The sequence below is a fragment of the Esox lucius genome, chromosome 13 (genome assembly GCF_011004845.1).
Source record: "Esox lucius isolate fEsoLuc1 chromosome 13, fEsoLuc1.pri, whole genome shotgun sequence".
Classification (NCBI taxonomy): Eukaryota; Metazoa; Chordata; class Actinopteri; order Esociformes; family Esocidae; genus Esox; species Esox lucius.
Genome location: NC_047581.1, coordinates 32884571 through 32901028, shown reverse-complemented (window position 1 = coordinate 32901028; position 16458 = coordinate 32884571). Strand labels below are relative to the sequence as shown.

The 16458-nt window shown below is 42.6% G+C and overlaps 1 protein-coding gene across 6 annotated transcripts in view; it reads right to left on the bottom strand.

Moving 5' to 3' along the window:
• The window catches only part of grid2 (glutamate receptor, ionotropic, delta 2), a 351085-nt gene that overhangs the window by 285811 nt on the left and 48816 nt on the right, over positions 1–16458 (bottom strand). For all 6 annotated transcript variants that reach the window (XR_001198414.4, XR_001198415.3, XM_013136897.3 and 3 more), the window contains exon 2: positions 8054–8209. Coding sequence is in view for 4 of the 6 variants with exons in the window: in XM_013136897.3 (XP_012992351.1) it covers positions 8054–8209 (156 nt within the window). In the remaining 2 variants the exon portion in view is untranslated. The remainder of the gene's footprint in view (positions 1–8053; positions 8210–16458) is intronic.

Genomic DNA, 16458 nt, shown 5'->3' with positions numbered 1-16458 from the left:
CCAGGCTGAATGTGTCTTAGCTCTGCAAGCACAGACAAGCATAACAGCTGGCACATACAGCCATGTGTGAGATGGTTCTTCAAATGTAACAGCTAATAAAAATCTTTCTGCCGGAAGCCATACAAACTTATTGAAATAAAATGTATTCAAACCTCTCGATAATTTTTACAATTTGGTACAAACAGAGGCCAAAAAAGGCATATAAATCGCCTCCACATATCATAATTGAATAGTCCACCTCTGTAAACGGCAGCTAGGTTAAAGGTTAATGAATGCTGATAAAACTGGATGTTTCAGTTCTCTGTGAATCCTGGACAGGCTGAGTGGAGCAAGGGCTTGTCCTGAGAATCAATATATTCCACATAACAATCGATAAGTTGAATAACCATTTGGAGCATTGTCCAGGTTCTTAGTCCTGTACGTGCCCCATGACCTCTATCTGGCCTCTGGGTAACCTCTGTGTAACCTCTGTGTAACCTCTGGGTAACCTCTGTGGCTGATGCTGACTTGATTGAGGAAAGATTAGCCCAGCCCTCAGGATCCTGGATCCTGGAGGAGTGGCGCACTGAGGGGAATCGATGTCTGGAGGAGTGACCGGGCTCTGCCCTAGCAGGAGAATCAACACAGGCCATGGAAGGACTGACCGGGCTCTGACCAAGCAGGAGAATCAACATGGACCTGGAAGGAGTGACCGGGATCTGACCAAGCAGGAGAATCAACACGGGCCTGGAAGGAGTGACCGGGCTCTGACCAAGCAGGAGAATCAACACGGGCCTGGAAGGAGTGACCGGGCTCTGCCCTAGCAGGAGAATCAACAGAGGCCATGGAAGGACTGACCGGGCTCTGACCAAGCAGGAGAATCAACATGGACCTGGAAGGAGTGACCGGGATCTAACCAAGCAGGAGAATCAACACGGGCCTGGAAGGAGTGACCGGGCTCTGACCAAGCAGGAGAATCAACACGGGCCTGGAAGGAGTGACCGGGCTCTGACCAAGCAGGAGAATCAACACGGTGTCCTCCACTCTTCCTAGCCAGGTGCTTTGGGGAAGAGGGGTTTCACACCCGCGGTGAAGCCTGGGCAGCTATCTGTGTGGGCCAGCCGAGCTCCAAATACACTCGCCGCCTGGAGAGATGAATCCACCCCCCACGCAGACATTACCGCTGACGAAAGCCAGGCCAACCTCTCTGCGAGGAAGACTTTCAAAAAAAGGCAGGCTGAAATCATTACCATCCTGAAAGTGATTCAAGTCAATATGATTGGAGTAGCAGCAGGCTGATTAGTATTCTGCGCTGGTGCAAAAGAAGGCGGGGGCCCAGCTCCGCTTAGCACAATCAGGTTCCCCTCCGGAGAGAAGGACTGGCTGCCTGGTTGAGGGCTGATCATTCTACCATTCACAGTGGAAGATCTGGATGGAACAGTGTCATTATGGTGACAGGAAGCACTGGGGTAATTCTGAAAGGCCAAGATTGAGGGTAAAGAGGAAATCTGTGAAATAAATGAAAAAGTTATTATTTCTCCTCTGGCTGTGCATTGTGGGAAGGCATCCACCCAACCAGGAACCGAGCTCCAGCCACAGAGGCGATTCGACCTTTTTCTTTCAGAGGACTGAAAGCTGTGTCTGTGCTTTGGACAATTACCACAGGGGAGGTATTGAGGACTACACAACAAACATTCACATGGGTGTACACACCCACACACACACACGTACACACACACACACACACACACACGAATATGGAAAAGACAAGGAGGGACACAGAGGAAGCTTAGTTTGATGATAATTATTATTTATTGGTTTTCAGGCTTTAAATAGAGCTTGGAAGAAAAAAAACTGTCTTCTGAAGTCTTTTAATCTTGGCACCCTGAATGCTTACAGAGCTGCTGGGACCCGTTAGGGGATATTCTGATGTCGACCGAAACATTAAACCAGCGAAAGCTTTTTTGGCCAGTCGTCGTCCCACATTTTATAGAGCCCATAAAACACACATATTAAAGTGTCGCCTTTGTTTTTCAGTTTTTTTTTTTTTTTTTTTTTTGCTTGCAGTTTATTAATTTATTGACCATTTTGTTAAGCCTGTCAAATCGCCCTCTCCCAACAAAAGAGTCACATGGGTGGATTGTTTGCGGTTTCATTCTATAATGAATGACTGGCGGGGCTCTGTGGAGTCTGCCCCTGGCAGAGCATCATAGTGTCACCACCGAATCCTTTGTACGTGTGAATCATTAAAGTGGCTGGCAAGACACATCAATCCTGGATACACGGCTAATGGGGGGGAGGTGAACCATTGACATCTGCCCGCCGTGTATGTTTTTAATTTAAATAAGCGAGACGTTTCATACAGTCAATGGGTATCACGACGAAACGGCCAATGTCATCGATGTCATCACCAGTTGCAATTTCTCACGTTGTCGTGCCATCGTGTCGAGCCCCTCCAACTTTGCCAGGAACCAATAGCAGTGACTATGTAGTTTGGGCGATGTGTCGCCGGGCTGAGTCCTGCAGACAATGTACAGTAGTGGCCACAACGCCACACGGCGTGGGCAGGAAACGACTACACTCAACAGAGACGTAGCCAGCCGCCGCCCGCTGCGTCTCAGACGTTTATAACCAAAGGGGCTTTTGTCTGTCATTTCTGGGAAAACTTGCCCGGTGCCAGTTGCACGTTGAGGGGTTGCCAGGCGCACCGTTCTGGGGGCCAAGTCCCTCCGAGGATCCATCAGGCTCCAGCAGAAGGGTTTTACCCAGCTGTCAGCTGCAGAATGCCATCACATCGTGGCTTTTTTTTTCTTACAAATGTCAGGCTCGCCACTGGAAATGCCCCCCATTGATTAGAGCCCAGATAATTGGATTGTGGCAATCCAGGCTGAATGCCGGCGTTTAGCTGAAAGCCTTACGGGGATATGTGGACTGAGGAATGCACAGTCAGAGAGGGGGGGGGGGGGTAATGGAGGAAGAGGATGTGGATGGCTCAGACCAAAAGGTTGTATGCGTTGCACGTACTGCATCAGCGCTTCGTTGTTTAATGTTTTATCTGGAGAAGCCCCCACTTCAGGAGGCGCTAACAAAGAAACTAAAATGAATTAACAGTGCTTATGAAAGCCAAACTGCAGAATCCTTTGAGTGATAATGTGACGTGACTACAAAATAAAAATTGTAACATTTCAAAGACTAGATCATTTGTATGGTGTTTGTGTGAATGAGAGTGTAGTGAGAGAGGGATCAATAGGAGAGAGAGAGAGAGCAGTGAGAGAGAGAGTGAGAGTGTAGTGAGAGAGAGAGTGAGAGCGGTGAGAGGGAGAGTGTAGTGAGAGGGAGAGTGAGAGTGTAGTGAGAGTGTAGTGAGAGAGAGAGTGAGAGCGGTGAGAGAGAGAGTGAGAGTGTAGTGAGAGAGAGAGAGTGAGAGCGGTGAGAGAGAGTGAGAGTGTAGTGAGAGAGAGAGTGAGAGCGGTGAGAGAGAGAGTGAGAGAGATGAGAACCCTGATGTTGCCCCACCTCATCAGATAGCACAGCCCTGTTGGGCAAAGCCCAGGTCCCCTATCAATTATCCAAATGGGCCGTTTAGAGAAGACGTCTGTTGTCCTGCCCCGGGAGTAAATCAATTACATGTACCCCTTCAAATAACCACCCTGACATTTTTTACTCTCAGACACGAAAACAAACAAAAACACAATCATCAATCAAATGCTGCATCTTTTATATATTTTGAGTGGTTTGATCTGGCACTAAAATATTCATGCTTAAATATAAATGTGCCCTCTCTGGTCAACTCCCCCCAGAAGGAGGCAGGGGAGAGACAGGCATCCTGTAGAGATCGGCATAGGACGCTTTTTAATCATCTATCTATTTCATTTATATGACGTCCGACCAGAGCCGACGGTAAATTTGTGGCAAGCTGGCATTTGTCCCAGTACTTTTCAAAGTGGTGTGGGGCCGCCCTGCCACTTCCAACGCAACAGAGTATTGAGCACATTCAACGGAGCTACGATAATAAGTGTAAAAAAAAGTTTTGTATCGGAAGAAATATACGTGAATTTCCAGCAGTTGAACAAGCTTACTCTGTTTACTCTGTTGAATATAACGCACTACCTCAAATGTGATCTCCTAGATACAGCCAACTTGGCCCCAAAGGCAGAGCATTGACCACGCCTCTCAACAACTCATTGCTCAGTAACGGTAGTAATCATCCGAATCGAGTCAGTGCAGATGATTACTGGCTACTTTCTTTGCTCACGCTCACCTCTCGCCAGCCTCCTGTCAAAAAGTCTTTGGAAATATTTGGGAAAAAAACAAGGTATGTCAAACTCCTCAACTTGTCCCCCTATCACAATCGAATGAGCATATCCATAACTGACAAACTATTGTTTACATTTTAGTAGCCTTCATTTGTAGCTACTATGTGTTAACTAGAGAGCTAGCATGCATCACATTATTAGCTAGCTAGATAGATATTTTAAGCTAACTGATTATATTAGTTTGACACAGAAAAAAGACAAGTACAGATGAAACGATCTGCTGCTGCTACTCAAGGCCAAGGGAAAACAATTAAGTTCCTGAAAATGTTAGCTAGCCTGTCAGTTAATTAAATTAAGATTGATGACGTGTCAATCAAGCTAGCAAAAAATTCAAATTTTCTATGTGGAAGGAAAATATTAATATTTCTGTCAAACCATAACAGATGGATGATGACTAATGCGCCCTAACAAAACTGTCTTTCACAAACAGCCATCATGGTGCATTTGCATGGTGACACCTAATGATACAAATAATGACGTGACTCAATCAAATCTAATGTATGGAACGGGAATATCATTTTAAAAACACATTTAATAATTTATTATACAACATTTTATACAGTTACTATTATTGTTACATGCCTTGTCCATCTGGATAAGTGTCTACTAATTTACTCAAATGTATGTATATGTTTACAATTATCTTTCATCAACAAAGCATACAAGTAGAACACAGCAGTTTGTCTCAGAACAAATTCACACCAGTCCCCAAGAAAGGCCCCCAATATGTCCCAAATTTTGCCCCACCACTTTTTGATAAGTTGTCTGGGGCACCGCTGCTTAACGCCAGGAAACATGGACACATCTCCCATCCAAGCCGTCCCAGCCACAATGATGCTGTCACCATGGAAACACGGGGCAGGAACGGCAATACATATCGGCACGTCTAAGAGCCGAGACGGCAACATGAGAACCTGCGACAGCCGCCACGTGCTGTCATTTAATTACAGTCCCTCTTAATGCTTTAATCAATATGAGCCGTGAAGAAACGCATATCTACCTGTTCACTAATTAAGCTGGTTACCGCGGGAGATGAGATGTATGTAAACATAAGTGGCGGCGGGTGTTTGGCTCCCAATTAACCACGTTTTTCCCCGGCAAAGCGCCGTGGGAACAGGTTGCAAGAACAGGTAGCGCAGCACTGATCTCCCCCTCCACAGAGTTTCGGCAGCAGATGCAGGGTGCTCCAGAGACCGCCTCCACGCTGAAGCGGCGCAACGCGGAGATGGGCGAGGAGGGATCCGTCAGGCTCCCGACAGGAGGGATTTTGATGGGAGTGGTCACGCTTGTCTCCCGGAGATGGTTTAAAGAGGACAGATGTTGACGCTGCCTTGATCCCCCCCCCGCCCCCCACCCGCCAATCCCTGTGAAACATCCTGCCAAGTCGTCCCTGCCATCTAGATGATAATGCCTATCTGGCCGAAGACGTCCCATTAGTCACCCACTCCTCTACATTCATCCTTAATGCGGACAATGACGCGCGGAGCCTGTGGCAGTTCATGGAGGAGGGAACTAAGCGTGCTAATGTGTAGAGGTATGGCATTAACATCATTATGGGATAGGAGCTCATGCGCATCCATGTTCCCTACATAACCGTTATGTCTAAACTTAACCTAGCCCTAACACCGAATTCTAAAACTAACCTGTATTGTCTAAACCTGAAAGTAATGCCAGTTTTAACATTATGCCCAAAAGTGTTAACATAACCCCAAATCACATTTTCCCACTGGGGACCAGCCAAGAAATCTTATATAGAGGGATTTGTCAGATTTTCCCACCTCTATGTACACATAGAACTGGATCAACCATGCCCAAAAAAGATACAGTGCACACAATCTCACACACCTGGAAAACACCCACACACACACACACACAACAAAAGAAGTAATCTGGCAACTCAATTCCATCATTGTAATGTGTGTCTGATTGTGTGTGTGTGTGTGTTTGACAGAACTTGGACATGCTTCTTGGTAGTCTAGTTTCCTTTGTAGCTTGAGATGACAAAAAGGCAACAGGTTTTTCTTCCTTCTCATTCAGAATCCCTGCTCAGCTCCAGAGCCAAGACCATTACAGCCCGTGTCAGAGGCCAAAGGTCCCTGTGGAGGAGGCTCAAAGGGTAAACCAGAGTAGTTGGGAAAGGCAAAGTCTCAGGTGGAAAATAAACACTCCCAGGTAATTTTATACCTGGGCTTAGCTACATATTTTGTCAGTGTATTAAGGCAAGTGTCACGCATTAGCGTTAATTCGCTGCTGAGAGCCGTGCGAGAGCTGTGTGAAGAGTAGCAGATTCCTCAAAGTGGTGTACGCATGTGTCTATGTTTAGAAGGATGCACTCACTTACGTATCATAATACAAGCCACACATGACATATGGTGCATCACTTTACCGTGCTAAAGTTTACCGTTGATTAATGAGCAGAGGTGGAAAATTATTCGTTCTGAAATTAAGAGGGGGCAAAGCAGCGCGTTCCCTCACACAAGTGCATCTGCACAGGGAGGCGTGTTTTAATAATCCACCGCTGAATACGTCATTATAATAATGTATCACTTTAGAGGTCGCAGTGAGATATGAATCAAGAACAAAGTACAATTAGCCAAATCGAACGGTGCTTCGTTGTTGTACGAACCGCAACCAAATAAGACGCTTTGATGCGATAGAAGAACACAGGGGAGCAGTCTATCATGAGCCGCCAACATCATTCGGTCTGAGGCAATAATGTATTCAGTAATTGGACTACTCGTGTGAGACTTCAAAAGACGAAACGGCAGCCCAGGTATAGACACTCTGAACAAAAGGACCTGAGGTAACTACAGGTCTCTTAGACCGCAGTCCACTACACACGACGGCGGCTTTCTCAAATAACAAGCGTCCATTAACGAAAGAGGTTCCAGTCAGACATCACCTTGAGATCACACCACCCCAGGCAGGGGATCTAAAAGGGCCGCAACGTGACATGATACTAGGAGCTTGTTACATTCTGTTTGTTAGGTATGAGCTGGAAAGGAAGGGATCTGTTTTCAACTCTAATATGGCTCTTTCGTTGGAGGTCTGCCCAGGCTAACACTTTTTTTGTGTATGTAAATATCTTTTACTTATCAATTATCAGTTAATTAAATCGTGGAATTATGCTACAGATGAGTTCATTAATATGTTTTGCCATGTGCCTCCGTATGTTTTATCAGATATCTCTGGAGACAAATGCCATTGACAATACCGGCTTAATTAATTGTCAGTACCATTTTGGGTAATGGCAGTGTAATACGATGTATTGATAAATAATTGGAAGGATATCTACCAATATAGTAAGACTTTCAATTAAACCTCATAGTATATAGAATCTTGCAGTGCACATACCATCAGTGATCGAGAGTATCATTGGTGAAGTAAATTAGAATCTGTTTAATTAATTTTCAGAAGGTGATTTATCGTCAACTAACAATACAATGTCCTGGCTGGTCTTCATTGTCTTGGGAACACATTCAACACTTACTTATATAGTGCAATTCAGTTCAGTGCGACATTTGTCAAGGTTAGGACAGAAAATTGAGGGGTTTCAAGGTGGATCCTGGCTAATTTGGGGACTGTAAAAGGCTGGAGCATATCTACTGCCAACGGATCAGTGGTACCTGAGAAAAAGCCATGCAGAGTCGGTGATTGAAAATAATGCACTTAGCAAGACACCTTTCTGGCCTCACTTGGCGTGAGACCGACCGCTAACAGTGTCAGTATTTACAGTAGAATAAAGTCGAGGGCCTTACCTTCCTGGACCGCCTGAAAAGGGTTGTTCCCATCCACAAACTCCACAGAGATGGTGATCTTCTCCGTCTCCAAGATCTCATTGTTGAGGTTGAGGTCCGCAACGGCCATGCGGAACACCTCGTCATCCTTCCGGGCAGACTCATCAAAGATAGCCCCTGCGGAGAGAGGCGGAGCAGGGTCGAGAGAGATGGGAATATGAGAGGCACGGAGAAGGGGGGTGGGGTTGAAGGAAAAGAAGAAGTATTGATAAGTAATTATCATGACTAAGGGAAGAATCATGCAAGCCTCTTGGGTCTTATCATGGACATGTGCTTACAAATCAATGCAATCTGTTTAGTGGAGAAACAGAGTAACTGTAATATAAAATCCAGGAACATTGTATTCACATTGTATTTTGTGCCGGGATAAAAATACAAATAATTAGCAACCTACTGAAACATTGTTTTGTATATCTATTAATTTAGCCTCTCCAGTTCTTCTCCATTTGTAACAAATTATCTAGCAATTGTTTAAAACTGCTCACTGAACCAGTAGCTGTAATTAAAAGAAAAATAGATACTGTGTATGATAAAGTATTGTAATGTGAATAATTTAGTGCTAAGATCACATTTTGGAGGGATATTTGGTCAGATCAACAGCAATAGTAGAACCTTGGGACATCACATCGACCAGTGAAACTGAAATTATACTGTAGCAACAAACAGATAACAGGATGCTTTTGAACTTTTACTGTTGAAAATGGTTATCTCAAGTATAATAAAAGTACATCACACACTTGTTTTAACATGTTTTAATTCAGCATGTAACATAAGAAGTGAAAACACCCAAGATAGAACAGTTTACGATATGATTGTCAAACTTAGTACATTAATACTAGAAACTTAAACATTTTAATGACTAGAGGCAGTAATCAGGCAGATTACATTTTGATTAATATACCCTGTCAAAACAATCTAAAAATATTTTAGATTGTTTTAAATGTATGAAACTATCTAGAAATATTTCTGTAATATTATCTTCCAATTAACTCCATAGATAATACAATATATCTGATAAATGATCTGTGGAAGCTAATTCAGAGATGTAAGACAATATGAAAGCTGGCATGAGAATGCTGTGATGTACAACAGCTAATACGGGACTCTCAGTTCAGAAAGACCTCGACAGTAGAGAATAGTTTCCACGGTAACAATGCCACTTCACAATGACGATATGAAACTTGAAAATTTGCCACTTGTTCTAGTAAGGTGTTGTAGCAAATGAGTGTCATTAAACTCATGCACCAGAAACAGGGTAAGTACACAATGGACTGCTAACTGTGCTTGGTCAGACAGAATAGTTGATTGGCTGAACACACAGAACAGTTAAATGTTCTCTGATTTGCTAAATGGATCTGTCTCAACACTAGACTTAGCTAAAGAGTTTCCATGTTGAATCTCGGAAACTCAGAAACCTTTCAGATCAAGCAAACTTTGTTCTAAACCTCCTTAACACAAATGAATAGAATCTCATTTTATGTGTCTGAAGCAGGATAAAAAATGTTAATGAAGGTAATACAGGCCATTTTGACAAAAATATTGTTTTACATTTTGACAAGTCCCCCCACCCCCCATCACCCCCTCATCGTAACATGCTTGAGGGGGTCCGGAAAAGCTCAGAATTTTGGCCAAAAAAGACAGAAAATACATTTCCTTTTGAAAATTAGTAGTGGTAAAAGTGTCCTAATTGAAGTTCTGGCTAGTTCCAATAGTGTTCATGGTAGAACAGAAAAGGCATGTGGGAGTCCATTAAAATTGCCTCATTACAATGATAAGATAATGTGTTTTGTCTAAATGTCAACAAATGTGACAGAAAATCTGCCCTATGTGTAAATAACTAAAGTGGAATGTGCCATTGTAGATTTAACATGTTAAGGACCAGCTTTCCAAAATGACAGTAACCAACTCAGCATATTGAATCAAATCCACTTGGCAATACCGTGCAAATTAATATGTCATTAGGAATTCCACAGACATCCATAAGTATTTGCAGGGTATCTCCATGCATAATTGGTGAATACTGGATAAAGCCCAATGATGGCTAAAAATCACGCTGCATTTTGACCAACATGGTAATGCTTTGCAGGAAGTAGCCATTGACCTGCTTTTGTTTCCTCGTAAATTCACATTAGTAAATCACTGTCACATTATTAGATCACTGTCACATTATTAAATTACTGTCAACACATATTGTAATATAATTGGCAGAGAGAGTGCGCTTGCCGAATAGTTGCCTGGTTACGTTTCCTCATTTGCAGCAACCTTTTATCTAAGTGGCATAAAAGTGGTTACCTGACAACTCCAAGTAAAATATTCCGCTGAACTATCGTACAATACAGATGACATTCTGAGACTCATTTTGCGTAATTGGTGAGATGCTCAATTAGGTCATGTGTTAAAAGCATATATCAGAACTGAAGAGTTCCAACCCTCTCCCCGCAAAAACGTAACATGTCTATTTGCCAAATGACCCTCCACTTTCCATATTCAAAAGTTGCTTACAAACTGTTGTCTTCAAAGCATCAGAACTAATGCTGCTCATTACGTTCTAATACGCTCATTACGAGATCTGAGGTTATGTTTATGTAATATGTCAAGAAGAGATTAGATTTTACCTAAAGTAAAGTTCTTACGGGGCATTGTTTTTCAAATTGACCCTAAACTGAATATTAATCAGTGGACTACATGGTACTTCGACATTTTATTTAGACTGTGTTTTTGCACATTGTGATTGCGATTGACAAATTCTGCAATAGCAAGTTACCTAATTTTCTTAAAGAAAATCTGAATAGTGGTAATTTGATTACAATTTCCACCCTTGTTGACAAACAGACTTACCAGTCTAGCTCCAATCTTTTAAATGTTCTGTATAATAACTATTATAAGCGTTCCAAGTTTTGATAATTTTTGGCAAGTAAGGAGTACGGTGTTCAAAGAGTTCTTAAGGCAATCGGTGATGTCACCAACCAACTCTCCGGCTTGATGAACATCATGACATGCCTGGACCATCTATTGATTAATCTACTATTAATCTATTAATCTTGAGTATTCCATCTGGTCCTGCTTCTTCCCTGAATTATGTTGCATAGACTCTGGACAGAGCCCACATGCCTTCATTAATTACTAAAATGTGTACTCTTAAAATGTTCACCCGACACAGCCAGAAGAGGACTGGCTACACCTCAGAGCCTGGTTCCTCTCTAGAAGTTTTGACCCCTTTCAGCAAGTTTTTCTGAGCCACTGTGCATCAAGACTGTTGTTGCTTTCTCCTTGGGGTTTCAGGTTGAGGGTAAAAAGGTAAAAAGGGCTTTATAAAATACATTTGATTGATTGATTTAATTGAATCTAGAGTTAGATGAGACTGTATGGCCACTTTAGTTCTTGATTTTTTTAAATTTAAATTACAGTGAATCCACACCACAGCAAATTGTTTTGGGAAGACCGGTTTTGGAGAGCTTGAGTCATGGAAGTTCACGTTCTTCTTTGGCCATTAACATTGTTTAGGTGTGTCCTCCTGTTTTACTCGCAATGTTCTTAAATGCCACGCTATATGAACAAGACACACAAAAACACAAAACAGGAACAATTGGTTTATTCCAACCTTTAGATATTCTAGGCAAATATCACATGATACTATGTTTAAGAAAACATAGTATTTTCTTAGGAAAAACTCCCTAAGCAGGCCGAAATATAGGAAGAAACCTAGAGATGAACCAGGCTCAGAGGGGTGAGCAGTCCTCTTCTGGCTGTGAGTACAAGTTGTAATAATGAATAAAATGCATGTGGGCTAAGTCCAGAGTGTATTAAACCTAGTCCAGGTCAGAAGCATGACCAGATGGGGGGGGTTCAGCATTAGACCTTGGGGCTGAGACGGGGGGGTCCAGAGACACTGTGGCCCTATCCGGGGAGGCTTCTGTGACTGAGCCCTCTGTGATTGTGGTGTTATGCCTAACTAGTTTTTGGTTACAGTACTCTGATAAATCTGCTATTAAAGCTTAGAGTTTACAAGGATGAGGTCAAACGCTGGCTGGTGGCGCTGTAAAATCACCAGGTAAAGACAATGATATCAAAGCCCCTGCAAATGTTGTTGGGGATTTAACAAGACAAATCTCCCTCCCAACCGGCAGAAATGCACTCACATTGTCTCCAATCCTCTGCAAAAGCATCATAATAGCTCTTTTATCTGGGCCCTGGAATGTAGTTGCCATAGAAACAAAACTCAAGGTGGAGGTTTCAAAACGCACTTTAAAGCTGCATATCTCAACCGTGGCAGTGTGAAACGCTATAAAGGGGCATTAATATAGACATTATTTCCACTCAACCTACAGATGATGTATCTTAATTTGAGCCAGCTTGCTACAGGAAAATGAGGCATTAGCAACTGGAGATGGGAATTGTTAGATAGATTACAATTTGTGACTTTTTTGTGCGGTACATAAATGCTTTGCAAAGGCAAATAAAATTTGTTCAAACACGTGAAGGACATTCCCTGCCACAAAAGCATGATAAAATGTAAATACTGCATCAGTATGTTTGACTCTTAACAGAAACCAACAGGTTAGTAAATGGATGTGTAATTAAAACTGAATGAAAATTGGTACTGGGTGAAATCAAGGCTGATTCACCAGTGACAGCTATAGGTTTCCATTTTGATGTGTGATTCATTAACCATTTATGAAGATTAAGTACATTGGATGTGCCCAAGGAAATAGGATTGAATGAGTTCATTCATATATTCACAAAACAATATTAATAATAATAGCAGTCAATGAAAGGCCACAAAATGTACAAATAAGTGCTTTTTTCCACTCAATTTTATGATGTTCAATTCAACCTATGAACCTGCACTGTCTCATCAACTCCCATGAGCTCATCAGGGTTGAAGATCATGGCATGTCTTCATACTTGGTATCCACACAGAAGAGCCAAATATTCTTTATTTTCTACACTGCAAGTCCCACTTGGAAGTCTGTCAGATCAGCATGTGCAAGATCAAGCTCACCTGATTGATGATCTCAGTAAGCTTGCAGGCGCCCAACATGCTTGAGGGGAAACAGGATGAAACAAGAAAATCTCAACGGTGTCTCGTGGGGGGGAAGTTGCACAACTACAAATGTGAAATTCACATGAAAATGACAGAGTCAGGTCAGACGTAAATATTTTAAGGGAGGCAACACAAAAACTACAACCCTGATAGTTTATTGTGATGGCCTTAAATGAAACATTTTGCAAATAAATACACATAAAACTAACTTTTGGCGCTACAAATGGCTATGGTTAGGGCTAGGACTAGCGTTAGCATCATTTCAGTCAGTCATCCATTTCAGCATCTCCTTTAACTTCTAGCTGCATCTCCTCGAAAAAACTGAGCTTTTTGTCCAATCTTACTCTCTAATTTTCATGCCAATTTTGCGTTTGAATGAACCAGTGTGTTTTTAGCGTGGGATAACCTTCAGAAAACCTCTGCTGACGATACCGCCCTCCCGGGCTGTTGTGGACTGCGGTGGACAGCTTGGCACAGCGACAGACCGGCTAAGAACGCTCCCCCAAACCAGAGCCCCCAATCCACAGACTTTAATCCAACAAAAACAAATAACTTGTTTACTTTCTACTGACCTTCAATTACGCCTTAATCTGTGAGTTTAATCTCTGGGTTTCCCATGGCTTGGTTTATTTGTCAACTGATGTTCGCCAGCTGGCCAATAATGAGTCACTTTAAATATCTGCGGATTGACAGTACTTGTTGCATACCAAGCGACGGCATAATTGTATACACTGACACCTGCCAACCTCTGTATAAACGACATACATGGCAACATACATAGTAGACAGGCAAACGGCCCCGAATGTGAGCATCATGGTCATTGTCATATTGATGAATGTCCACAAGCTCTCTCCTCAGGATAAAAAAAGGATGATTATTATTTCTATTCAATCCACTCGCCCATAGGAAGGTTTTCGTGTGTGTGTGTGTGTCTGTGTGTAGGCCTGGGTGACTGTGCTGGCTATTGATGTGCATGGCAGGCAGCACTGCATGTTGAATCAGAATCAGCTTTCCCTCTGGTCCAAACTCTGCTCCAACATGGCCCCTTGGATTTTGAGGAAAATGTCACAACATAAGTCTTAGTTGAGAATAAAGGCATGGAATCTTGCTTCACACTGACACGTCAAAGGCAACAGAGCTCAAATGCAAAATACTTAATCACTGCTATTTCTAATTCGTCGCTGTGACGACAGCTATTTGGATTGGTGGCATCATCTGTAACATCGATTAGGGAAAATGCATTAACCATGTGCTTAAAATTCACCTCATGTTTGAATTTATTCTGGCTTCCTGATTAATATCCAGGATGTCAGTTACTTCGATAATATCTTCAGAAAGAAGGATTCTGCGGTCTGAAACAACACTAATTGTTTTGCCCTTTAGTCTGTTAAATGAAAACATCTGCATGGAAGGGGACTTTCCCCAGTCTAAAGTACACATTGTTAACTAGACAATGGGAGAATCAATGAGTTCCCTTTTAACTTTTCAACCAACAATTCTAGCCTTTTTGTCTCAATTCTAGCTTTATAATTTCACATGTTCAATAGAGCTTAATTAGCCTGTGGCTTTACACCAAATAATTTAGCATTTATGAGCAATTCTCTGAAAGAGAAGTATTACACATGCAATAAGGAAGGAAGCTAGGAGGCTAGTTCCATCTGAATTGTCACTCAGATTTAGATCTAATGTTATTAGGTCTGATGACGAATCAATTATCTGTTTCCAATGTGTGTTCTGGTTTCTGGCACCACTCATCAGTTTCTGGACCAATGAGAGAGCCCCGAATGTGCCCGCACTTGGTAATCTGACTCACTGAGAAGAGGAAACTAACGTTCCGACAGACCACCCCACCAATGGTTTAATAACAGGAAAAGAACTCCTAAGATTCAGGATCAATAACTGCCAGAAATGGTAAGTAGTATTTACACCATCATTAGTGGAATGGAACTAGATGCTGTTACGCTGCTATATTATTGTGCTGGGGGATATGAGGAATGCAGATTCTAACTTTTCTCAGTTTAACATTTTAGGAGGAGATGAGGTCCTGGTCCACACCTGCGGAGTACCTGGTTTGGGGGGCCCGTTGCTGTCCCTGTCCTTGTCCACCTGGTCATACTTCTGACCTAGTCTAAATTTAAATAGACTCTGGATTTAGCCCAGAGAAATGTATTAATTATTTCAATTGGACTCTTAATATCTCACCGGGCACAGCCAGAAGAGGACTGGTCACCCCTCTGAGCCTGGGTCATCTCTAGGTTTCTTCCTAAAATTCAGCCTTCTTAGGGAGTTTTTCCTAGCCACTGAAATTCAACACTACTGTTGTTTGCTCCTTGGGGTTTAAGGCCGGGTGTCTCTGTAAGGCCCTTTGTGACAACTGCTGTTGTAAAAAGGGCTTTATAAATACATTTGATTGATTGATGCTCTTTAATAATCCGTATCGGTGGTCCCCACGGTTGGCACCGTGGAAGTCCCAGCCATGGATTAACACTAGTTTCAGGGTAAGGACAATAGCCGGGGTCCCACCCTGGTTTCAGGGGTAAGGACAATAGCCGGGGTCCCACCCTGGTTTCAGGGGTAAGGACAATAGCCGGGGTCCCACCCTGGTTTCAGGGGTAAGGACAATAGCCGGGGTCCCACCCTGGTTTCGGGGTAAGGGCAGTGCCCAGGGGGCCCACGGAGCAGGCTGTCTGAACAGGGACTTCCAACATAAATGGCACCATTGAAGATTAACAAAAAGATTAAGCAAGACCTAGTTTTCCAATGTGCAATATAATGTACTCAATGAACGATTCAATGAAAAGCAACCAAAAATGCTGATTTCTTAAATAATGAATTATTAAATGTATTTCCCTAAAAAATATAATGTCTTGATAAGTATAGCACCCTTGTTTTCAGTACATTGTGAACCCTCGCCTTGCAAGGAAAACTGCACAGAGCCTTTCCTTATAACCTCTTGAACAATTAGAGGAAACTAAAGGATTTTTTTGGAAACCCTTTCAAATGTTGTGTCTTGTTACTTCAAAATGCAACCAAGTTGTGTATGTGTAACCGTGGCCCTTGGAGAATCTGTGTGTGTGTGTGTGTGTGTGTGTGTGTATGAGTGTGGGGTACTTCCATCCTCTACCAGGTTTTGAACTAAATCATTTTAACAGTGGTAAATGGTAGTTTTAGGTGAACAAATGTTTTGCACCTATTGTCTGATTTATGATGGTCCAAAAACATTTGTCTCTTTTGGTTGGTAGGCTTTATGTATTTTCTCATGCCACAGGACTGTACACGTCACAGGACTGGTCACAGGACTGACTCACGTCACAGGACTGCA